At 39.5% G+C, this 21,290-nt stretch overlaps 1 protein-coding gene across 1 annotated transcript in view; it reads left to right on the top strand.

Moving 5' to 3' along the window:
* Nucleotides 1–7,126, top strand: part of ELOVL4 (ELOVL fatty acid elongase 4) — a gene marked incomplete at both ends in the record, with an annotated part of 30,117 nt that extends 22,991 nt beyond the window's left edge. Inside the window, 3 exons of the mRNA XM_080342330.1 lie at nt 3,962–4,133; nt 6,259–6,386; nt 6,851–7,126. Of these exons, the coding sequence (XP_080198456.1) occupies nt 3,962–4,133; nt 6,259–6,386; nt 6,851–7,126 (576 nt within the window). The remainder of the gene's footprint in view (nt 1–3,961; nt 4,134–6,258; nt 6,387–6,850) is intronic.
* Nucleotides 7,127–21,290: the final 14,164 nt, after the last annotated feature.

Below are 21,290 nucleotides of genomic sequence, written 5' to 3'. Positions count from 1 at the left end.
CTTCTTTAACCCACATCATATATCAAGACAATAAGCCAATGATTTCAAGGGGACAGTGTAAGGGCATGTGTTGGCACTTCCTCTGTATCATCTGGCAACATCAGCAATCTGTAACTCACAGACTTCTTAAGTCAGACAAAGCCTCTTTGTTTTGCCAGCTTTGGGGGTTATTCTTCCATTGATTTGTCTGTAAGTTTTCTTCAACTTCTATCAAACTTCTGGCTTTCACTGACAATTCTGTAGGTAGTTTACACACAGTATGAAATTGGTCCTACTTACTGTTTTGAACCTACCTACACCTGTTAATCTTGTTCTACTTAGGCAATGGACGATTGGAGCAAGCAGGGATGGAAATTAGATTCCACAGTTGCAGAAATACTTGCAAAAATAAACTCCCTTCTAAAAGACTTCTGGGGGTAGTATGTAGCCACCTTACTGACTGCTGGCAGGAAGCTGAGAAGAGTGAAGGGCCATGGTCTTAAATCCATGCTTTGGAGAACTCTTTTATTTGGAGTGAACAATTTCCTAAACTACCTAACTTAAGACACGACAGTGTCTGTAAGTAGTCCCCCCTCTGGTTACATTTGTGTGTCCTTGTTTCCCAGGCCCAGGTTAATTTATTTTATTAGCATTTCTGAAGAGCTGAGAATTAGGAATCTGGGGCTGTGTGAATTAGTTAGTTCCTAGTTTTAATTGTGCTGATTGTAATAATAAAGCTGAGCTATGGTTGTCTTCTTTATTGTAATTGTAATCTGCATTGTTTGTATTTATGTCTAGAGCTTGAGCAGCTTCCTCTTAGGTAATAAATGTAATACTTTACTTTAAAATCCTGTGAAAGGGAATTTGACTTAACAAAATAGACTTGATAGTCCTGTAAACAAAATTCTGTATCTGAAGCAGGGAAGATTTCTCTTTAAAAGCCACTTTAATTTTTCATGTTACTTAGTATCTTCTAAGAAGTATCTGTCCCTTCAGACTCCGTAATGGATAACTGTCTCCAACCTGAAATGAGGAAGGAGGGTGCAGGAATGGAGTCTCACGTTAAAACAGCCCTCAGTTCAAACACCCTGCAGCAGGCAGAGGTCATGCAGCTGGGGCTCTTATTGACGCCCCTTAATCCTGCGCTGTAATGTAATCTTTCTGTGCTGTCTGGTGTTTCAACAGACTTAAATTGGTACACATAAAAATTGCCAAAAAAAGTATAGTTGTGACTAGTGTTACTCATTTCAGGTATATGCCTTTTTAATGCATATTTTCTTTTAACCTAAATCTTTCATGCTGTATCCAAAGAATGACCACAGGTCAGGTCCGAAGTTCTGGTGCTTTGCAGAAGTTGCTTAACAGTAGCCATCTGCTCCCATCATAGCTTACATATTGGTGCATTGTTCTACTTTAGTTCTGTCCTCTGTTACTGATTGCATGGATGGCCTTGGGCAAATGACTTAACATATGTTTCATTTTTTTCTGCATCTATAATCTAATGATCAAAACATCTGCCTAAGTCATTGGGAGCGCTGAAACATGTCATCAGTACATGAAACCTGTCAGGTTTGAGAACAAACTTAGTAAAGTTTGATGATAGGAAGAGGGCAGAAGAGCTGTCAGGGCAAAAAAAATACAGGAACACAAAAATCAGCAGGTATAATCCTGCAAAGAAATTGAGGCTATTTTTGTTCTTAAGTGATAGAAGCATTTTGATCAAAAGTTCAACTGATTTTGATCCATGGGCTGTAATTGCTTTCTGTGCAAGGTAGGTAGAATTCAAAAGAACGAGGTGTGTTAAATGACTTGTCCAGGTATGTATAGTGAACCTGTGGCATCTTGAGCCTAAAACAAGGTTTTTTGTTGGATTTTTGTCTGCTTCCATTTTGCTCTGTGTCATACAGGAAACTGGCTATTTGGCTTATTGTTCCTCTGTTTCTTTAACAAAATGCATATCAGCTTTATAAGAGATTTTATGGTAGTTTGCTTGTAATTGACTTATGGATGATTTAAAAGTTTCTCAAAAGGAAGTAAGAGCTTGAGTATTGTAGTGCTGGCTTGTCATTCTGTGGATACAGTCCAAAGTGTTTATTGTTAACTCATAAGATGAAAGAATGCTTATCTTAATTTATTTAAGAGATGCAGCTTTAGCAAAGATCTGTAAAAGATGCTGAACTGTTATGCTAATCCCTGGGTGTGAGACAAAACCTTGATGTGGGTGTTATTAAACACTTGATTACCTGTCCCAGAGGCAGAACTGTACTGGATATTGAGCAACGCATATATATTGATGGTTCTTGCAGCTTGACTGTGTGTCTGGGAACTTCAAGATCTGTAGGAGTTGCTTTCTGTCATTAAGCCTCTCTCCAACTTTGACAGATATTAGTATCTTTTTATATACAATTGACAAAATCTGTCTTCTCTTCCTGAGAACTGAAGTAGGCTAAATCGCTTCGAGGGAATGAGAAGGGTGTTCATTAATGGATGCATAGAAGCCTGCAGTTTGGCAACAGCAAGCTGTGCTGTCCCTCTGGGACACTGCAGAGTCTGCAATGCAGATCTGCGGCACTCTTCTGCTCCCATGCTGCTTTTTTGCTTCTGCTGTAATCTCTCCTAAAATGTTCACCGGTACAATTATGGCTGTGGCAAACTGATTCTGAGGAGAGATGCATTCCTTTCCTGCTGGTTTGGGGACACAGAGGAAAACCCCATGCAGGGCTGCAGCATTGCTCTGTACTGCTCGTTTTCCTGATTCCCCTTTCTTTTACTAGCCTAACAGTGTGTTTGTATTTAGGAAGGGAAGCTACTGCTCTCTTAAATTTTTCTCTTCTGTCTCCCCTGAGTACTGAGGGGGTGGTGGAGTAATTTCACACCATGTTAAGAAGACTGATTTGCCATCAGATGAGTCCTGAAAGACCAGGTGAACTTCTTCTTACAAATAGGTGTGTTGTGATATTGCCAGCTTTCCTTGCTGGCGGTGCCATTTCCAACTTTCCTTTTATTTTTTTATTTTAAATTCTCTGTGTGAGTCACCATCTGGGATATGTTCTGGTCCCACCCTTGCATAACAAGCTAGATGACTTATGATGCCAGAAACTAGACTTGTTGCTGTGCTTTGGGACCTGGAAGGGAGCACCTGCCACCACCATACTCCCATATTACAGTATTAGCAAATTGCTGTGCAGAGCTTCTGAGCTTTTCCTGGTAAAACAATATCCTGATATCAGCAGAAAGCCATGTTTATGTTGCATCTTGGGCAAGATTCACTGTGATGGGTGGATTAGAAAAATAATTTTAGGTGTGTAGCGCTGCCTTGTTGGATAGATGGGTTATATCTCTGCAGCTTTTGTGGCTCCCATGGTGTCATTTCTTCTCTTTCCTGAATGGCGCAGAGCCAGTGGGGGAACACTGCTTTCCAGAGGGGGTTTCTGAGCAGGCCAGAAGAAGCTGAGAGGTATGAAATCCGTACTGCACCTAGCTTGTAAGAGTGATTTGGTATCTTCCCACTCATATGCCTGTGCTACTGAAAGAACCTTATGTTAAGGCTTCGACCTTTGCACCTTCATTTTGTCATAATGTTCTTGCCTCATTGTTCTGACCACATCAAAGTGTTGCCTCCTTAGTACGGGAAGCCCCGTAGTAGTCTTCTATGCAAAGCTTAGGATAGAGAACGAGGACACAAACTCTATGTTTAACTGGTAGATTGTTCAGAGGTGGCACAGCTTTAATTATGTTAGCTCTTTTTTACAGTTGTGATTTGTGAGCAGCAGTCTCAGAGTAACACTTATATGTCCAGAATAGAGAAATGGACTATTGCTTTTGTTGTTGTTCTCATATCATCAGATGTTTCATGACTACCTCAACATTTAGCAGGATTTGGGGAAGGAAGAGGTATCCTTCTCTTGCAGCAGAGGACCTTGTTCCATTTAGCTTGGAATCACTAAAACTTCTGTGTTTTCTTTTATTTTTTTCATTGCAGATAGCTGCTGCGTTATGGTGGTATTATGTCTCTAAAGGAATTGAGTATTTGGATACAGTATTCTTCATCTTGAGGAAGAAATTTAACCAAATCAGTTTCCTTCATGTCTATCACCATTTCACCATGTTTACCTTGTGGTGGATTGGTATTAAGTGGGTTGCTGGTGGACAAGGTGAGTTCCCTTCCTCCCATACCTTTTTGACTGGACACAAGGGACAATGGTTATTGCTTGGGAGCAATGGAAAAAAGTTTTTGGAGACTTAACATTATAATATACAAGACTGTTTAAATAGCACTGAAGCAGTGCCATAGCTTAGTGATACAGTCTTCCTGTGTGGGAAATGTGGGGGAGGAAAAGATAACAGGGCAATAATCTAATGAATTGCAAAACCTTTTTTTTTTTTTCTTTCATGGGCATCAATTGCAAGCCCGAAGTTCTGTTTTCAAAATTATCCTTGTTCTGTATGAAATAGAAAGATGAATGAGTCTTGCCTAACTTTAATTTTTGCAGATACAGAGAACTGCAAAATCTAATTACATGCCACAATCTGTGTGCAAATGTAATGGAGTTAATGGAAGCATTATTTTGTCATTGCATCTGAGTTTTGGGTTTGCTTTCTTTTTTGTAAAGAGGCATGTATAAAATTCTGAAACCTTCCCCTGAAGGTGAGCCAATGAATCTGTCAATTAACTTTGAAAACCTATTCATAATGACACAAGTCTATAATTCATTATCAGCCTTTTTTTCCCTTGTTTCCTTTCCAAAGCCCCATCAAATAATTTTATTCCATTGTACTTACCAAATCCTTGCCTGCATTATACTCTTATTCCTGTTGTTTTGCCTCATCTCTCTCAAATTATAAGCTCTACAGAGCTGAGAATTCAGGGAAAATACCTTTTTGTTTGTACTTTGCTTTGTAGGCTTAAGGCACTGAAAATAACATATAGTAATTGCCACACCAAACTGTAGATATCTTGTACTAAGTGGTTACTTGTATTCAAAAGAAGAAATATTTAAAATTCGTATCTCTGACTATCCTTGAATTACTTCCAAGTAATCCGCAGGATGCAGGTACTCAACCAGCCTTTTCCTGATCTTTATCAGCCACTGCACCCATCAAATAAGTTTATTGAAGACTGGTTGCTTACTTGTAACCTTACTTAGAAATTCCCTGCATATCTCAAAATGCCCTATCCCTTGTTGCCTTTTCAGACCTTTTGTGCTGAATATCAGCAGTTTTCAATACAACAGTTGCAACTATTTCCAAATTTATTTCAAGTTTTGGTGTTGTAACACTGCCTCTTAGTTTCTAACCCCTGCAAAAGGAAAAGCAGTGGCTACTCTTCTGCATTTGTGTAAAGCAACTGCATAAATACGGATAGATCTGTGTTCTTTTGTTTTCTAGTTAACAACACGTTGCTTACATACACAGATCTGTTATAAACTAGACCCTATTATAACAGGGTCTAGACCACACAGGCATCTGAGCTGCCTGATGTCAGCAGCTATTGTCTGTGTTGCCCCAATCTTATATGTCAGAGCCTTTTTGAGCCTCTCTGGCAGTGTAAGAATAACTTAACAAGATATGATTTGTTTCTGCTAAATGATTGCTAATCTGGACAGAGCAAAGAGATCTTAATGCAAATAGAACAGTCATCTTTGTTTCCAGCATGGATTGTTCTGGAAGAAGTTATACCATACATGTATATATTGAAGAATGCTGGATATTTTAAGTCATGAACAAGGAAACTAAGGATGAGCAATTTAGACAAACTCATTTGGCAATGCCCTTGAATGTCTTATAACCACAAGTGAAGTTTTGCGTTGTATGATTTCTTTTTGGCCTATTTAAGCAGACTTATGCATGAGTTTCTTGACTTCTTGCTGAGTAGTGAAACTTGTGCATCTAAACACACTTCAAAAGATTTAAATTCAGAATCCGATACTTTATACTTGTCAAATAGAGCTTTTAATAATCCTTTAGCAAAACAATTGCACTTATACTACAATAACTAGTATGGAATCTATGTTATTTATGTCTTTTCAGCAAAAATCTTATTAAAAACTTTTACTTAAGCAGTTCTGTGAAAGATGTGATGTAATACTTGCATGAACGGTTATTTGTATCAGCACGTGTTGGCATTCAGGTCTATACTATTGAATATTTCAAAGATGAAATCCTGACATGTCCTGCACTTTATAACTTTTACTATCACATGAATAATACTAGAGAAGACTTCTCCCTTTTTTTTTTTTTTTAAATTACATTACAATCTTCCATTCTCTTCCTGGACAGCTTTTTTTGGAGCTCAGATGAATTCATTTATTCATGTCATTATGTACATGTATTATGGATTAGCTGCCTGTGGCCCTAAATTTCAGAAATACCTGTGGTGGAAACGATACTTGACCATATTGCAATTGGTAAGTAATATTTCTCCATTTACCTCAAGAGGTATCGCCTCTGATTTAATTTGCATTTGCAGAGCTTTGGAACAGATGCTGCTCCTTCCAATAGTTCTCAGCTGTCTGATACTCACAGCTCAAGTTAGAATACTTCCTGGACATGGAGGTGTTTATTCCATGTCTCAAAAAATATGCAGCATAGATAAGAGTTGAGTTAAGTCTAATACTACTTTGTTTCAACTGAATCACAAAAACATGTTTGAAAAGTAGAGAAAATCCAGATCTCATTTTCCTATTTCTGAAAACTCGTGCCAGGTACTGAAATAAATTTGATGTCCCTGGTCAAGCATTTGTGTGCATGCGTGATGTGACAGCCAAATACGGCAGCAGTTTTCATAACTTAATGCATCAGTATATATTGGTACAGTCGGACCCACGGAATGCATCCAGACCTCTTTGATTCTATATTTTCTGTCTTTCAGGTGCAGTTCCATGTGACTATTGGCCACACAGCCTTGTCTATTTATATTGATTGTCCTTTCCCTAAATGGATGCACTGGGGTGTAATTTTCTATGCTGTCACCTTCATTTTCCTATTTGGTAACTTCTACTATCGGACATATAAGCTGCCCAAGGAACCCGTAAAGAATGGCAAAATAGCAAATGGTGCTGTTGCAAATGGAGTAAGCAAACCAGAAAATAATCCAGTAGTGGAAAATGGAAAAAAGCAGAAAAAGGGAAAAGCAAAAGGAGAGTAACTTGATCCAGGCCTTAACCATTGTTGACAGAGAGGAACCTTCAGTTTGGTTTATAAAAGGAAGAAAAAAACACTATCTGTACCAATTAACCTTAGGTTACTGAAGAGCTAGAACACAGATATTTTCATTATTTATGAAGATTGTTCTAAGAGCAACACTAAAGTTGAATTTCTATCGTAATTATGTAATTATCATGCATATGGTCTCTGTGTAAACTTGTAGACTGCTGGTGTTGGTGAATGTAAGGAAGAATTGCAGTTGATTCCATGTTTAGCAGTCCAAAAGTTAATACTACCATTGATACAGGCAGTTTTGTTGGCACCCACATTTCTTTGGGGGAGGGAGGGGAAGGAAGTTGCATTTGGATACTTGTGTTTTCTTTCCAGAAAATTATTAAATTTGAAATTATGGTGTATTATCTAATCAGAATGTGCAACTTTTCTTGTCCTCCTTGGAGAGTATCTTCAGACACATTATGTGCTTTCAGAACAGTGTTTGACTTTTCAGACATTACTTGATTTGAGTGTCTGTTACAGTTGGGGTTTTTTGGTTTTTTTTGTTTGTTTTTGGTTTTGTTTTGTTTTTTTTTTTCTTGTGGAAATATACCTACCTCTTCATCTGCTGAAAATAATATTGAACATTAAATAACTGGTTTGTCAAATATGGTGTCCTCTAATATAAGTATTCATTAACACTAATTCAGGACAAAACATGATTTCCTGTGGGAGTTAAAGGAATTTGGGGGGTTATTTTTTGTTCAAGTCATCAATAACCTTTTCAATCTGAACTTAAATTCTGGAGTGGTACTTTTAGTATAGCTAAGTGAAGATAAAATTTTAAGGATGTATAAATATGAAACAATACATTGTTTGGAGCAAGCAATAGAGGTAGGCCTGCTGCTTGTTGTCTGTGACCTGCATTAAACCTTTGGTGCTGACTGATACTGAAAATGATATGATAATGTTACGATGGAGATAAAACAACAATATGTAATTCCCTTTAGAAATGCTCTGTGTATGGGTAGTCATGCTAACCACAAGATAGTCACTTTACTGGGAGACAGAATTTAGTTAAAAAGTGCTAAATACAGCAAATATAATATGTTGAAAATGCTGCTACTGCTCAATGCCCATTAAAACTCTATTTGTTTAGACACTTGCAAAAAAAAAAGTACTGCTAGTATTCAGGCCACCATTTTAATGGGAATGTCAGAGATGGGCTCCTGAAGCTCTGTTTCCAAAATATTCTTGGTTCTTTTCAACTGAACTGGCAAAGTGATTCTGCTAATCATTTTTTAGTCAAAACTGCTAAAATAAGTAGAAGCCTTTTAGATGGCTTTTCATCCTATGTGCTACATTAATGGACTTCTTACTGCTCCTTTTGTAAAGACAATCTAGGAAGAGTTATTCTGCCTCCAAATAATGTGATTACTAAGAGAGATGTTTTGAGCTTATGATGGGTATAAGATGAGTGGAATAAGAAACCATATCCTGAACGCCCATATTCCTTGCTTATCACTGCAAGAGCTGCTATGTTGCTGTCTAAATGCATTCCTCCCAGCTCTGGTCAGAAACATATTCATAGCTAGTGACAAACTTGCATCTAGCAAGTGACGCTGTTGTTGCAGGAAAAAAGTACGTGGAGCTATAGGTGTAAAGCATGTGACACATTTAATAGTTTTTGCATCTCGATTATCCATCAGGTCACATCTTCTGTGTCTCAGGTTTGTCTCTTGTCTGTGTAATAAAATCTGTCTAAGCCTAAAAACCTGGTCCTAGGAGAAAAAGGGTTAGATATCATCTGTTGCATTCAGAAATAATTCCTAATGCTGGAGTTGATACAGCTGGGAGGTAGTTCTTCCATAGTTACCACCACCATGGATTTTATGGCAGAATATAGGATTGTGAAAGAATGTCTCTGCTGAACTGTAATGTGTGCGACCATTAAGTTTCCTATCTGCTGTGTCTTGCAATTTTTCAAGCCTTTGTACTGATGCTTTTTGCATTTGCATAACTCTCTGTATTTATGGAGTGTGGCATGGGGAAGAGGGATTGCGATCTACCCTTCCTTCTCGGACAAATGTCACTACCCTAACTAAGCCAAAATGCTGGCTGACTGAGTAACTTCGGAATGACCGAAGGAGCAAATAACTACAAAGCAAGATAGCAGATTTACAGCACACCTGCTACTCCAAGGTAATATCTGGTGTGAATACACTTACCCTACTGTAAATTCAAGGTAGCTTACCTCACTTTGATTAAAGGGTCTCTTCTTTCTCTATGCCATGGGATGCGGACAGCTAACTTGTAAATCTGTACCATTCCTTGTATTGTGTTAAACTGGTTATTTGCTCTGTCTTTCTTTTGGCAAGCCAGGTCAGATAAACTGATTCTCTTAATGTGATCTAGCTCTAAAAGAGCACACTGAGAAGTATTCCAGTACAGGTTCAATTCTATCTCTGCTACACTTTGTAAAGTAAAGAATTATGTCTTGCATGTTGGCAAATACTTAAACTGAAAGTCAAATCTTCTCTCATCATGCATGGAAGCTGCTGAAAGTTGATAACAACTTGAACCTTATTGGCAGAACTTGAGTAGAATCCAACCCTCAAATCTGGGGTACTTTGTAACTTTTAAGAAAAAGTGAAACAACGCACTGTGGGAATTCATGCATACATACACATCATGGTGTCTGGCCCTGTTCGGTAAAACCAATTTGAAAGATTGGCATTTCATGGGAAAAAAAATCCATTATTAAATTGCTGGAACACTGCTGTTTTGAGTCCATCTTCTGCAATATGCTTTCCAAGGTTAATTTATGATCTGTTTGATTGTTCACATGAGTTGAGTCTGATTATGATCCTGAATACAATGGCCTTATTAAATGTGCGTTTTTGTAGGCGTTGTCTTGAGTGCAATACTTGTGTTTTTGATTATGCAGCCAGACTCACAGAATACAGGGCTGAACTTGTGTAGCTTTTTATTTTTCACAATTTGAGGCAATGATGCACACATGAGATACTGCCAGATTCATTAAAGTCATCACTGGATCTGAGGTACCTCAGAATTTTGACATGAAAGTAACAGCACACACACATATATATACATATGTGTGTGTGTGTGTGTTATCTGTACACAGAACTGAAATTTAAATTATGAAATCTACTTTGCATTTGCGGGGTATTTTTTTCCTAAATGTTTCCCATTTCTTTAAATTGAAATTCAAACCATTTGGAAATTTTTTTGCCAATGAAAGATACATTTTGCTAACAGTTGTGAATCTCTTAGACCAGAGTGTCATAATTATTTGATGCCATATAAGTGATACCATTTCATTTAGCCTCATCTCTAGCAGTGGTAGTTATTGGATTCTTTTAGCACTTTGTCAGTGTAAAATAAATACAAATTATGTCTATATATGTGTGTATATATGTGTGCGCATACATAATGTATGTGTACACACACATACATATATTGGTTCTTAGCAGGTTCTTTCAATATGTGAAGTAAGTTATGTTTCTTTAATATGAAGCTGTCAGGAGCTAATAGAACAGTTCTTACAACTCTAGCAGTAAAATGAAGCAGTTTTCATTGATCCGTAGGTCAAATATCAGTCTTGCAGACATAAACAGTATTTGTCAGTCATTTTAGACACAGGATGGCAGGTAAGCCACAGCCATTTCTCCCAGTGTAATAAAGATTGAGGCATCAGTTGTAGATTCTGAGGGGGAAGAAACCTCAACTCAGAGACGAATTATGCTATTCTATAGTAGGGATCATTTTAAGCAACAGTATGAGTAATTTGCTCCAGGTAAGTCTTTGAAGAGATTGCAATCAATGCAATGTTTAAGAAAACACTTATTAAATAATGTTTTTCTGTAGGTTCCAAAGCATGACCTATTTGATTATATGACCATTAACTACTTCCAGCTCCAGGAGAAAAAGATGAAGGCAAAATAAAAATGCTGCACATTTTTTTCGTGTTAACCTTAGGGCACCTTTCTTCATAGTAAGCCTTTCACCTCATGTGCTGGAGAGGCAGGTAAGAAACAAATATACAGCTATATTGCTGAAAGTCTCACTCCTAAAATAGCTTATAAGCATACTTGCTATCTCTTAAAAACTTGAGTAAAACTGTTCATGATGCATAAAGTCAAACCTTGCATGAAGTTACTGTGGGATTACAGCTGTAATGTTTAAAAAGATACTTAAATGTGTTTCTGTTAAAATGGAAAATAATGGGGAGCGTATTGTCTGGACAGTGTATTCATGTCTATTAGAAGCCCAAGTTAAGCCAATTTGGCAACTAGAGCAAGTCACCCATCTTACATCTCGTTGCGTTGCAGTCTGATTCGCCCCTTTGCTAACGTAAGCAGTCGGAGCTCTGTGGAAATTGGTGGGGTGTTTCCCTTTTACATCAGCAGAGTACGTTTAACCCTAAAGAACAGAGAAAATACTTGCTTTCTGTCAATATCCCAGGAGTATGAGGGAAATGTATGGTTCAGGATGCTGCTTTTGCAAGGTGTTCATGCTTTTGTAAACAATAATAAATAAATATTACTTTTTCATGCTGTTTCTGTTTGGTTTTATACATTCTGTAGAAGCTAATTTTCTGTTATGTAGCCCAGGAGTTTGAGACAAACATTTTAAGGTTTAGGGGACTTTCTAATTTTGGATATTGCCCCCAAATGGTAGTCTAGTGGCTTTGAAGTCACCCTCAGGGAACTGATTGAAAATAGGATTTCCACTTAAGCAAAACCCAAGCCTCCTGGAGTATGTTCTGGCTGTAGAGCACATGCATCAGCATCAGATTTGGTCATATTAAGGCTGGGAGAAACTGAAAGGGGCAGATGGATTTGGCCTTTGCTGCTCTCCTGGTTTGGCTTGTGATGCACAGGAAAGCAGCAAAGGATCAGCAAAGTGAGAAAGGGATGTGATGCCTGAATATAATTGTTCTAGCTAAGAAACCTTCCCAATCCATCTTCTGTTTTGAGAAGGTGGTGGAAAAAGAATCTGCATGCTGTACTGAAGCCTCCAGATTGTTTGGTCTTGGGAGTATTAACAATTAGAAATAAAATTAGCCGTGTGGTTTAACTTCTGCTGGACACTGCCCTGTATTAAAATGATGTCTGTCATCCCAGAGAATCTGGAGCACTTTTGGCAGCAGGTGTAATTCATGGTTACGTGTTACTGTCTGTATGTTCCTTCCTCGCTAGTCTTCCAACTATGGGCTCTGTAATCAACCTTATAATGTTGAGTTGCACCCATGTTGCACTCCTAGCACCTCAGTGCAAATAGCTACTCCACGTATCAGGGAGTAGAGAATCAAGTCTGCCATCATAGCAAAATATGGTGTGGTCAATTATCTCTTGCATAATTTGCAGCTGTTGCTTCAATCCATGGCTCACACCCTCCCTGGAACTGGGAAGTACACAAAGTGTTCACAGCAAGATTTAGATGATTAACATATGCTGCTGGTAGGCATTCTGTCCAGGCATCTTTTCCACAATATTTATTCCTCACCAATAATTAAAAATAAGCAAGTTAGATTCATCAAACAATTAGACAGAACAGACTGGATCTTTTTCTTTTTTTAATTTCCTATTTTCCTTATTGTATCCCTTGCTTCTTAATGTCCAGGAAACTGGGGCTGGGGGTAGGGTTTTATTACCTGTTTGCTTGCTCAGGTCAGAGCACTGGAGTTACGACAAGAGTAGGTACTCAAGGTCAGTTGTGAAGGTGGTTACTTCCATTCTATGGACTTGTGCCTTTCAGAATCTTTTCAAACTTGGGATTTCCAGGTAGCCTGGTGAGTGCACACAGACTTTGATTGCTGATGTGTCAGTGACATCACATTTGACTTCATCCTGCCCATCAATAAGCATATTTGTGATTATGGCTCTTCTGATCACTGCAGAACCGGTTGTCCAGGGCCTGATTAGTGCACACTGGCCTGATCATGTCAAAACAGTGCCAGTAGTTCCTGCCAGAGCACTATACAGTCAGCACAGCTTTGAGGGGAAAAATCTATTTGTGTTTCCATATGTGGGACTTGATTTGAGCTCGTGTGGCATGGCTGCTATCAAATCAATACCAGGTAGGTTTAAATCTGCTAAATGAGAATAAATGTTGTCTACCCTTATCTTTATATTGAGAACTGTTATTCTTGTAGTGGTATCATCTTAATTTGTTTCGTGAGAAAAACATCTTTATGCTGGTTTCTTTTGGAATGTGTTTATGACAGAAAGCTAGAGAAATACAAGAAATAACTTGGGCCAAAAGCTAGAGAACATGGAGTAGTTGCTCCTCTAGCTTTTGCCCATGCGTCTAGATGTTGCAGGAGTTAAATTGCTGTAGCTGTTACTGCTGTGTATTTATTATTTATAGATGCTGTAACAGTATACAAGTAGTGTACTTGTGCATAAGTACATTCTGAAATACATAAAAATTGCTTTGTCTTAAATTACAGTGGAGTTATTTATCTAACCACAAATGCTTGTAGTAGAATTAATGACAAACATCGTAGTCCTGCATTGACAGGACTCACAAATAATTAATATGTACTCTGTATTTTCTGATTAATAATCTTCTCCAGAGCTTCTGAGCAACTTCTTGCAGTAACACAAAACTCTAAGAAGGTGAAAATAGCTATATAATTGCTAAAAAACCTGTTTTGCAGAGTTTCTATTGTTGCTTAGTTTCTTTTTTTCTTTTTTGTACATGTGTCTTCAGCTCAGGTGCTCACTTACTAAATTATTCCAGAGCTGGTTGTACTTCATAGAAAGATCTTGTAGTAGTTGCAAGTGGGTAAAACATTGAAATGGACTCTGTTGTACAGTCCAGGGTTTTGAGTCCATGGCATCACCTGGCACAGCGGCTTCAAATGCCACTCCTGGGCACAGGGAACAGCAGCCTGGGTCCATCCAGCATATTGTGAATTTTCCTTACTGGGCAGCAGATTCTCACCTGGGGTTTGGTGTCTGACCTGGTTTCCACACATTTGGCAGAAAGGGCAGGAGAATCCTTGAGCCAAAGAGGAATATTTTTGTTCCCCCATTCTGCTGCTCTCAGAGCACCAAACCTGGCAGGGAGTGTTTGAACATTTTCTGCTGACAGCTTGAGGTACAGAGCTTGAAGAAAATGTGGCTCTGGATTCAGTACTTGTAGAGAGCCTGGCATGCTTTTCAGTTCTTAGTTGCTTGACATTAACCAAATGTGCTGGTAATATTCCAGCAAAGTTAAGAAAAAAAAGGCACACCTTTTAGGATTTATTCAGAAAAGGAGGCTTTACATAGTAGATAGGGGTTGTTTTTCCTGAAAACCCTTTTTCCCCCTTTGCTCTCTATAAGCACTATGCATGCCTTTCTACTCTGCTAGGGTGGCTCCTTGGATGAAGATTCATGTGTGTACAGGAGATAATTTACTGCTGTGATTTGTCACTGGGGCATTTGAAGTGGCTTCTGTTATGGTCTGAAACGCGGAATAGCAGCCGCAAAGACTGAGCAGGTTGAGTACTAGCGATATTTTGCATATAATGGTCTCAAAGCATCACTACAAAACTAAGTGTTCTGGATACAATAACCTAGAAAAAGAAAAAGCTTTTATGAAATTTTGTCTTCTTGCTTAACAAATACGGGGCTACAAAGACAAACTCAAGTTTTTTATTCTATGATACAAAAGTGTATTGTACACTCATAACCAGAGCTTATGGCTCTGAGAGACAGAGAGTTTACTGCACTATAAAATCACTTTGTTAGAGATTTTATACTGAGCTATTCTCTTCTGTGATCAGAGTTTAATAAAACGTGAATTTTTATATAAATCTGTTGTTTGTTTATTTCAAAGTCAGGTAACTAGTACAAATAGTTTCTTGCACAGGTTAAAATTCTTATGCTGACTGTTGCTCTCTAGGTGAATTTTCACTTATTTCAGTGAGAATTTTCACTAGCTAATGACTCTCCATGATGCTAACAGAATTTTTAAGGGCTTGCTTACTGTCTAGACCTCACATGGCACACAAAGATATTCAGAGAATAATAGAAAAATAGGTACCAAAAGCTTTGATTTTTTTTTAAGATTTTACAACGAAAGTATAATTACTTTAGTAAAACACTAGTGGCAATGTGTTTTGAACTTGGGCAATGTTGGCTGTGACAGGTTCCTTACTGAGGAAAAAGCTGCTTTGTGCTACAGACGAGTGCTTGGGAAGATTTTTTTTCCTTACTTTCTGACAGTATTTAATATGTCTTTGGTGAGGGCTCACATATGAGATTGCGTGTGTAACACTTGTAGCTCAGACTCTCCTGAATGCCTTGGTTGCACCAGCACTATGGAATACACCTGTAGTACTGTAGTGATAAGCAGTTGGCATAAATCATCTGTCTCACAGGTCTATAAATCCCTTGGACCTAGAAGGTCTCATCTAAAGTCCGTGAAATCTGTAGACATATCATTTTACTATAATCCTTGCACTGGGAGGAACGGAACCATTAGGACAACTACTTTAATTCTAAATTATACAAATTATGCAAGCCTGTATTTTTTTTTTTTATAAACTTGTTACCTTGCAAGAGTATGATTCAGCTGATGTTTTTAGCACCTGTTTGAAGCAATTTCTCATCCTTTCAACACCTTGAGACTTTGACTTATTGAGCATCTGTTCCTGACACTGGCTACCAGGGAGCAGCACTGGGCTCTCCACATTTCACTGTGTGTGTTGGAAGATGTGTGCTCAGCAGCTCTAGTAGGTGATTTGTTAAATGGAAGGGGGTCACTTACTTGTCTGTAGTGTGTTTTGTTTGGAATTTTCACGACTGACTGGAACCTATGGCCAAAATATTATTGGTGTTTTGTTCACATCATATGCATCTTGATGCATCTTTTTCATGGGGTGTAGGAACACATGCTGGGTTACAAACAGATGCACAAAGTGTTAGTGCTTTGCTGGCTTTTGAATTGCAAGAATGCTGAGAATAGCATGTTGGTTTAGCTCGACAAGTGATTTTGGGCTATCTTCGTAATTTAAATTTTGGTGTAGCAGTTTTAGCAGCGTAACATCTTGAGGCAACGTGGTTCTTTTCTTGTTTGTTAGAACAGGCAGAGAATGCTGTACAGTACCTCCTGCACTGAGCACTCCCTTTGTAAGCGTAACACTAGACACCAAGATTAGCTATGAACATTGTTGTAACCTGGTGAGCAGTGTATTCTGGATCTGAATTATAAATTTTTTTAAAAATCCATAATCTGTCAGAAAGCAGATACCGTCAACAGCTTTTTTCCCAGCACTGTGGCTTGGTCAGGCTATGGAGATGTGTGCTGTTCGTATCTGCAAAAGCTATGTTTAGGAACCAGGAATTCAGAAAATTTTAAATAAATAAAATTAAAAAGGAAAAAAACAAAACAAGACTGTGTCCTAAATCCTTGATTTAAGTAAATAAATACATCTTAAAAGTTATTACATTCTACCCAACTTTGTCATCTCTTTCTTCAGCATTGAGGAATAAGGTAAAGTAGAAAAATCCTTGAAATGTGCTCACGGAGGTTATTACTTAAGGTTCTTTTTGTGCCCTCTGCTATTTTAGTAGCAGAGGCAACTAAATTAAGAAATGCCCTCGTTATTACTTGCTAATATATTCATTTTAAGAAAATCAGTTACATGTTTTAAAGCCGCAGCTGGAACCTGTTTCTCTTTCTTTCTTAGATAAAATAGCCCTTATGGTTGTGAAGAATGCTTTAGAAAAAAAAACATTAATGATACACGCAATCAAAAGTGGGGAGTGGGTTAACTGTATTTCTTGATTTCCTTTTTCAACCATTATAATTCAGTCTGGACATTTGAACCAGAATTTCAGTTCCTGAAGCTGGAAATTCTGGAGCAGAAGCAGCGTTTCATGTTAGCCAGCAGGAATCCATACATGACCGGTGGGATGGCCCCGATTCCCTTTTAAAATTCCAACATCCTCCTTGCTGCTCAGTCCTGTTCCTTGGGACTGGTTTACTTCTGGGGACTTACTGGATTGGCTGAACAGCAGTTTAGATAAGTAAATAAATTAAAAAGCAGGTGCACGCTCTGTTGCAGGCAATTTAGTGAGGAAGATGAAAATCCCCTCAGCTGGAAACCACATCTGCTTGCAAAACGTTTTCTAGGTGGCATTTGGATTCAGCAGGTTTTGCACAACCTGCAAACTGTGACCAGGTTACCTGCATGGGGGTGGGTGCAGGTGAGTGGTGGTGGTGAAGGCACAGCCAGCTTGATGATGCTGTTCACTGCAGCCTTTCCTTAGGAAAACTTGGAGCCTTTCCTAGCTGCTGATGTTTCCTAAGGAAGAGCTAAATAATGTTCTGGCATCAATTGGTAGGATGTTGCTGCAGCTTCACCTCCTTGGCTTAAAAAATTTAACTGATGGGCAGTCTTAAAGGGGATTTTCTGTTGTCCACCTACACCAAAAGCAAAAGCTGCTCTTTCAGGAGCTTCTCAACATCAGTGATAGAACACTCGTAGGTATTCAGCTTTGGACTGTTTTTTACCATAACAGGGAAAGGAGACCAGAAGACAAGACCCGTGGTTTGCCTGAAATGGCTGCAGTGCTTTTGAACTGCAGGAGGCCTGTATGTTTTCCAGTGGCTACAGGCAAGGATGAGAGTGGATTGAATAAGTTTTGAGCAGACACACTTTATCCAGTGTGGTTTCATGCCTCAGCAACAGCGTTATCCTTCCTGGCAGTGCTATAAAGTAAGGAGATTATTTATTCAACTGTAAAAAATGGAGTAGGTAATTTGTGTTAGTGCTAGCTCTTCATTAATATTTTTTTTCCAATAAAAGAAAGAGACATTCACAAAATGGTTTAAATACTTGGTAAACAACCAGAAACGAGACTTGCAAGAGCTTGGGCAGTGATGACTCTCTCCTTTGATGCGGCTCCTGCCACAGCCATGGCAGGTTAACCAAGGCTGCTCCTGCCTCTGCAAGCAACTGGTTGTACTAAGGGACTGGAAATGAGGTCTCAGGCCACTGCTGCCTCCCTGGGCACGGCTGTACAGGGAACTGGCAGAGCTTTTGCTCTCCTGGCCCTCCCCAGAGCAGCCTGAAGCTTCTCTTGCAATGAATATCCTGCAAATGCACCATTTGTACCATCACCACTTTTGCAGTTTCTGGTCTGTGATAGAGAACAAACTAGATTGCGCAGTATTAAATATTTTGCTGATGCTGAAAGCAGATGCAAAATCCTGCTATCTTATTCATTAATAATAATATCTTTTTTAATTTGGGAGGTAATTAGCTTACATCACACAATTTTCTAGATAAGCCTTTTCTAACAAACAGCTGGAAAGCAAGCATGTGGAAACATTCGTAACTGCGTGACACAAAGCTAAAATGATTTTGCTTAAAAAGCTTCTAATGCAACTGCAGTTGTGTTAACCATAAAATCAGAATGTATTTACTTTTGCTATGTTTCTGGATATACACACTCAGATCTCCCCATTACTGAAATTATGATACTGCCCTTTATGCTTTTCTCAATCCTCCTGTTTCCAAGGTGCATGTATCATCTCTTATGTTTAGTCTATACAGGCTATTTTCTGTATTTCTGATGTCAAAATGAAACTAATCTACTGTATTTTTCTACTACTCTTGCAAAGTAAATCATACATACCCCCAACATCTTCCTGGTGTTAGTGGTCCCTGATTATGTGAGTTTTACGGCAAGCCCTAAAGCCTTTACCAGCCATGTAAAGACAACTCTTTGTTAACTTTGATGATCTCTGAGACACAAGAGGGAGATTTTTTTTTTTTAAGTGCCATGCAACCGGTTTATTTTGTGACTCCAGAGCTCATAAAGCGCAGTGCTGGTGATCAGCTGGCTTTACCGTGGGTTTTACCCATGTGTTTTATCACCTTCTAATGAAGATGAACAATGTGACTGTACCATAGCTGGCAACCAAGAAATACTACAAATAGATATCAGCCCAAAGTTTGAAATGCCAGCAACAGTTTATGGACAAAAGTTGTTGCCTCCTCCTGAAAGGCTCATCTCCTTCCTGGGCTCCAACCCCTTCCCCTCATCTGGGCAGGTGTTCCCATGGGGTTGACAGTCACCTCTCTGCTCCCCCTACACACTTCTGTTTGTTTCCCAGTCCCCAGCCCAACCCTCAGCTCATACCATATCTTATGGAAAGGATTGACCAATCTGGCTTGTGCACAGAAGCCCTGGGTAAGGCAAGAAAACGTGTCAGGGCATCACCAAGTAACAAGGAAACACGAGCAGGCTGGGTCTTGGTGTTGCCCAGGCTGCCTCTGAAGAGCGCTGGCTGTGCAAGGCAGCCCCACGTTATCTCCCCTGACATCCTTCCCACCGGCTAATTTTGCTTGGCTTTACCGGTGACTCAGTCTATTAAATGGGCGTCATATTTTAGTACAAACCTGGGCTGATTAATTACATGCTGTTAGGCAAAAAAAAATGCAGGGCAGCTCTTGAGGAGGGGGGTGTGATGCAGTGGAGGTGCCAACAGAAAAGTTGTAACTTCTGGAAAGGGTAAGAAAAAGGCTTAAAAAGCTGAACATAACTGGAAGTGCTGCTTCACCAAGGGGATCAGTCACTGGAGGTGTTGGGAGAGCGCAGACACACATGGGAATCACTGCCCGCCCACCATGTCAGTGCCCTGGCAGGGCTGGAGAGATGCAGAGCTCTTCATTCCCCTTAAAAAGTAGTCATTGCCGTCTGTGATGATAATAATAATAATTGTAATGCTTTCTATGGAAGATTTTGAAGGCTCTTTGAAATGGTGAGTGGCCAGGCTGGCACAGGGGCATCTGGTACAAAAAAGATGAGGCAGGGTATGGACACATGGTGCTTTGTTCCTCAGCCCAGCAGGAAAGCAGGGGAAGGGGGTGTCCGCATGTCCTGGTTTTAGGTCAGCACTGTAACTTTGCAACCTAACTGTACATCAGCACTATAACGTCGCAGTCTAATCAGAAAAGGGCAAGGCACCCCTTGCCGGCTTCATCCCTTCATGGGGAGCAAAGCAAGTGTGAGCGAGGTGAGGCGTCCTGCAGCCGGCCCGGCCTCTTAGTGTGCAGGATGGGAACACCTCTCTTTCAAAAAAAGGCTCCATGAACCAAAAAAACCCTAAAGCATCTCATTTAAAAGCTGTTTGAAAACTTTAGGTTTAAGGCAAAAAGCAAGCAGTGCAGTTTTAAGGAGCCTGGAACATCTGTAGGTGAGAGCATGAGTCACTTGAGCGGCCTTTTGCAAAGGGGAAGGTGGCAAGTATCTCACCGAAATTATCATGGGTGGCAGCTCACACCCTTTGAAGCGCTGGCTAAGCCAATTTCTGTTTTGCCATAGGTGTTTGTTGCTTGTGCTTCAAATCACAGGGAAACAAATGCTTCTGCGTGCTCTGCAAAACAGACTGTCTCTTTGGTGCTTGAGCTGGCCACTCTGTCACTCCCCTCCGCAGCTGGACAGGGGAGAGAAAATACAATTGAAGGCTCATGGGTCGAGATAAAAACAGGGACATCGCTCAGCAGTTACTGTCACAGGCAAAAGAGACTCAACTCAAAAGCATTCGGGGCTCAACTGGCCCCTCTTTTACTTACATGCATATAGAGAGAGTCTGAATTACTGTTAAATTATGACAAATGGACAGCCAGCTAATTGCTGGAAATAATGGTGATTCCCAGCAAAGGCAAAACTCCACCCATCAGGGTGGTTCAGAAACTGAAGCTTCAACAGCGAACAGCATTCGACATAAGAATGGTGCATGATGTTCAGCTTCAGGAGCCATGTCCACAAGCTCTACAAGGAAAGATGACTTTTAAAAGGGAGGTGAACAGCCAACATACAACCAGGAGGGGTCCAGAAGCCTTTTAAACTGGCAGAGGTACTGTATTTTTGTGAAATATGCAGCAGACCAGCATGGAACTTGGGCTTATGGGGAGAAATGAGACATGCAAAGGGCAAAGCCTGATGGATATCCCTGAAAAACAGTGGGCAGTAGCTGCAGCAACTCCCTGAGAAGGAGATGGAGGAGAAAAGGTAACGACAGATCAATATTTCTGTCATGCATTTAGAAAGAAGCAAGATGGTATGTTCAACCAAAATAAGAAAAGTAATTTTTCAGCTGTGGAGTTAGAAGTGAGGACATTAAAAATCTATATGAGACAT

Source organism: Nesoenas mayeri (genome assembly GCF_963082525.1).
Source record: "Nesoenas mayeri genome assembly, chromosome: 3".
NCBI lineage: Eukaryota > Metazoa > Chordata > Aves > Columbiformes > Columbidae > Nesoenas > Nesoenas mayeri.
Note: the sequence above shows the minus strand (reverse complement) of the source record. Positions and strands in the feature narration are given on the sequence as shown.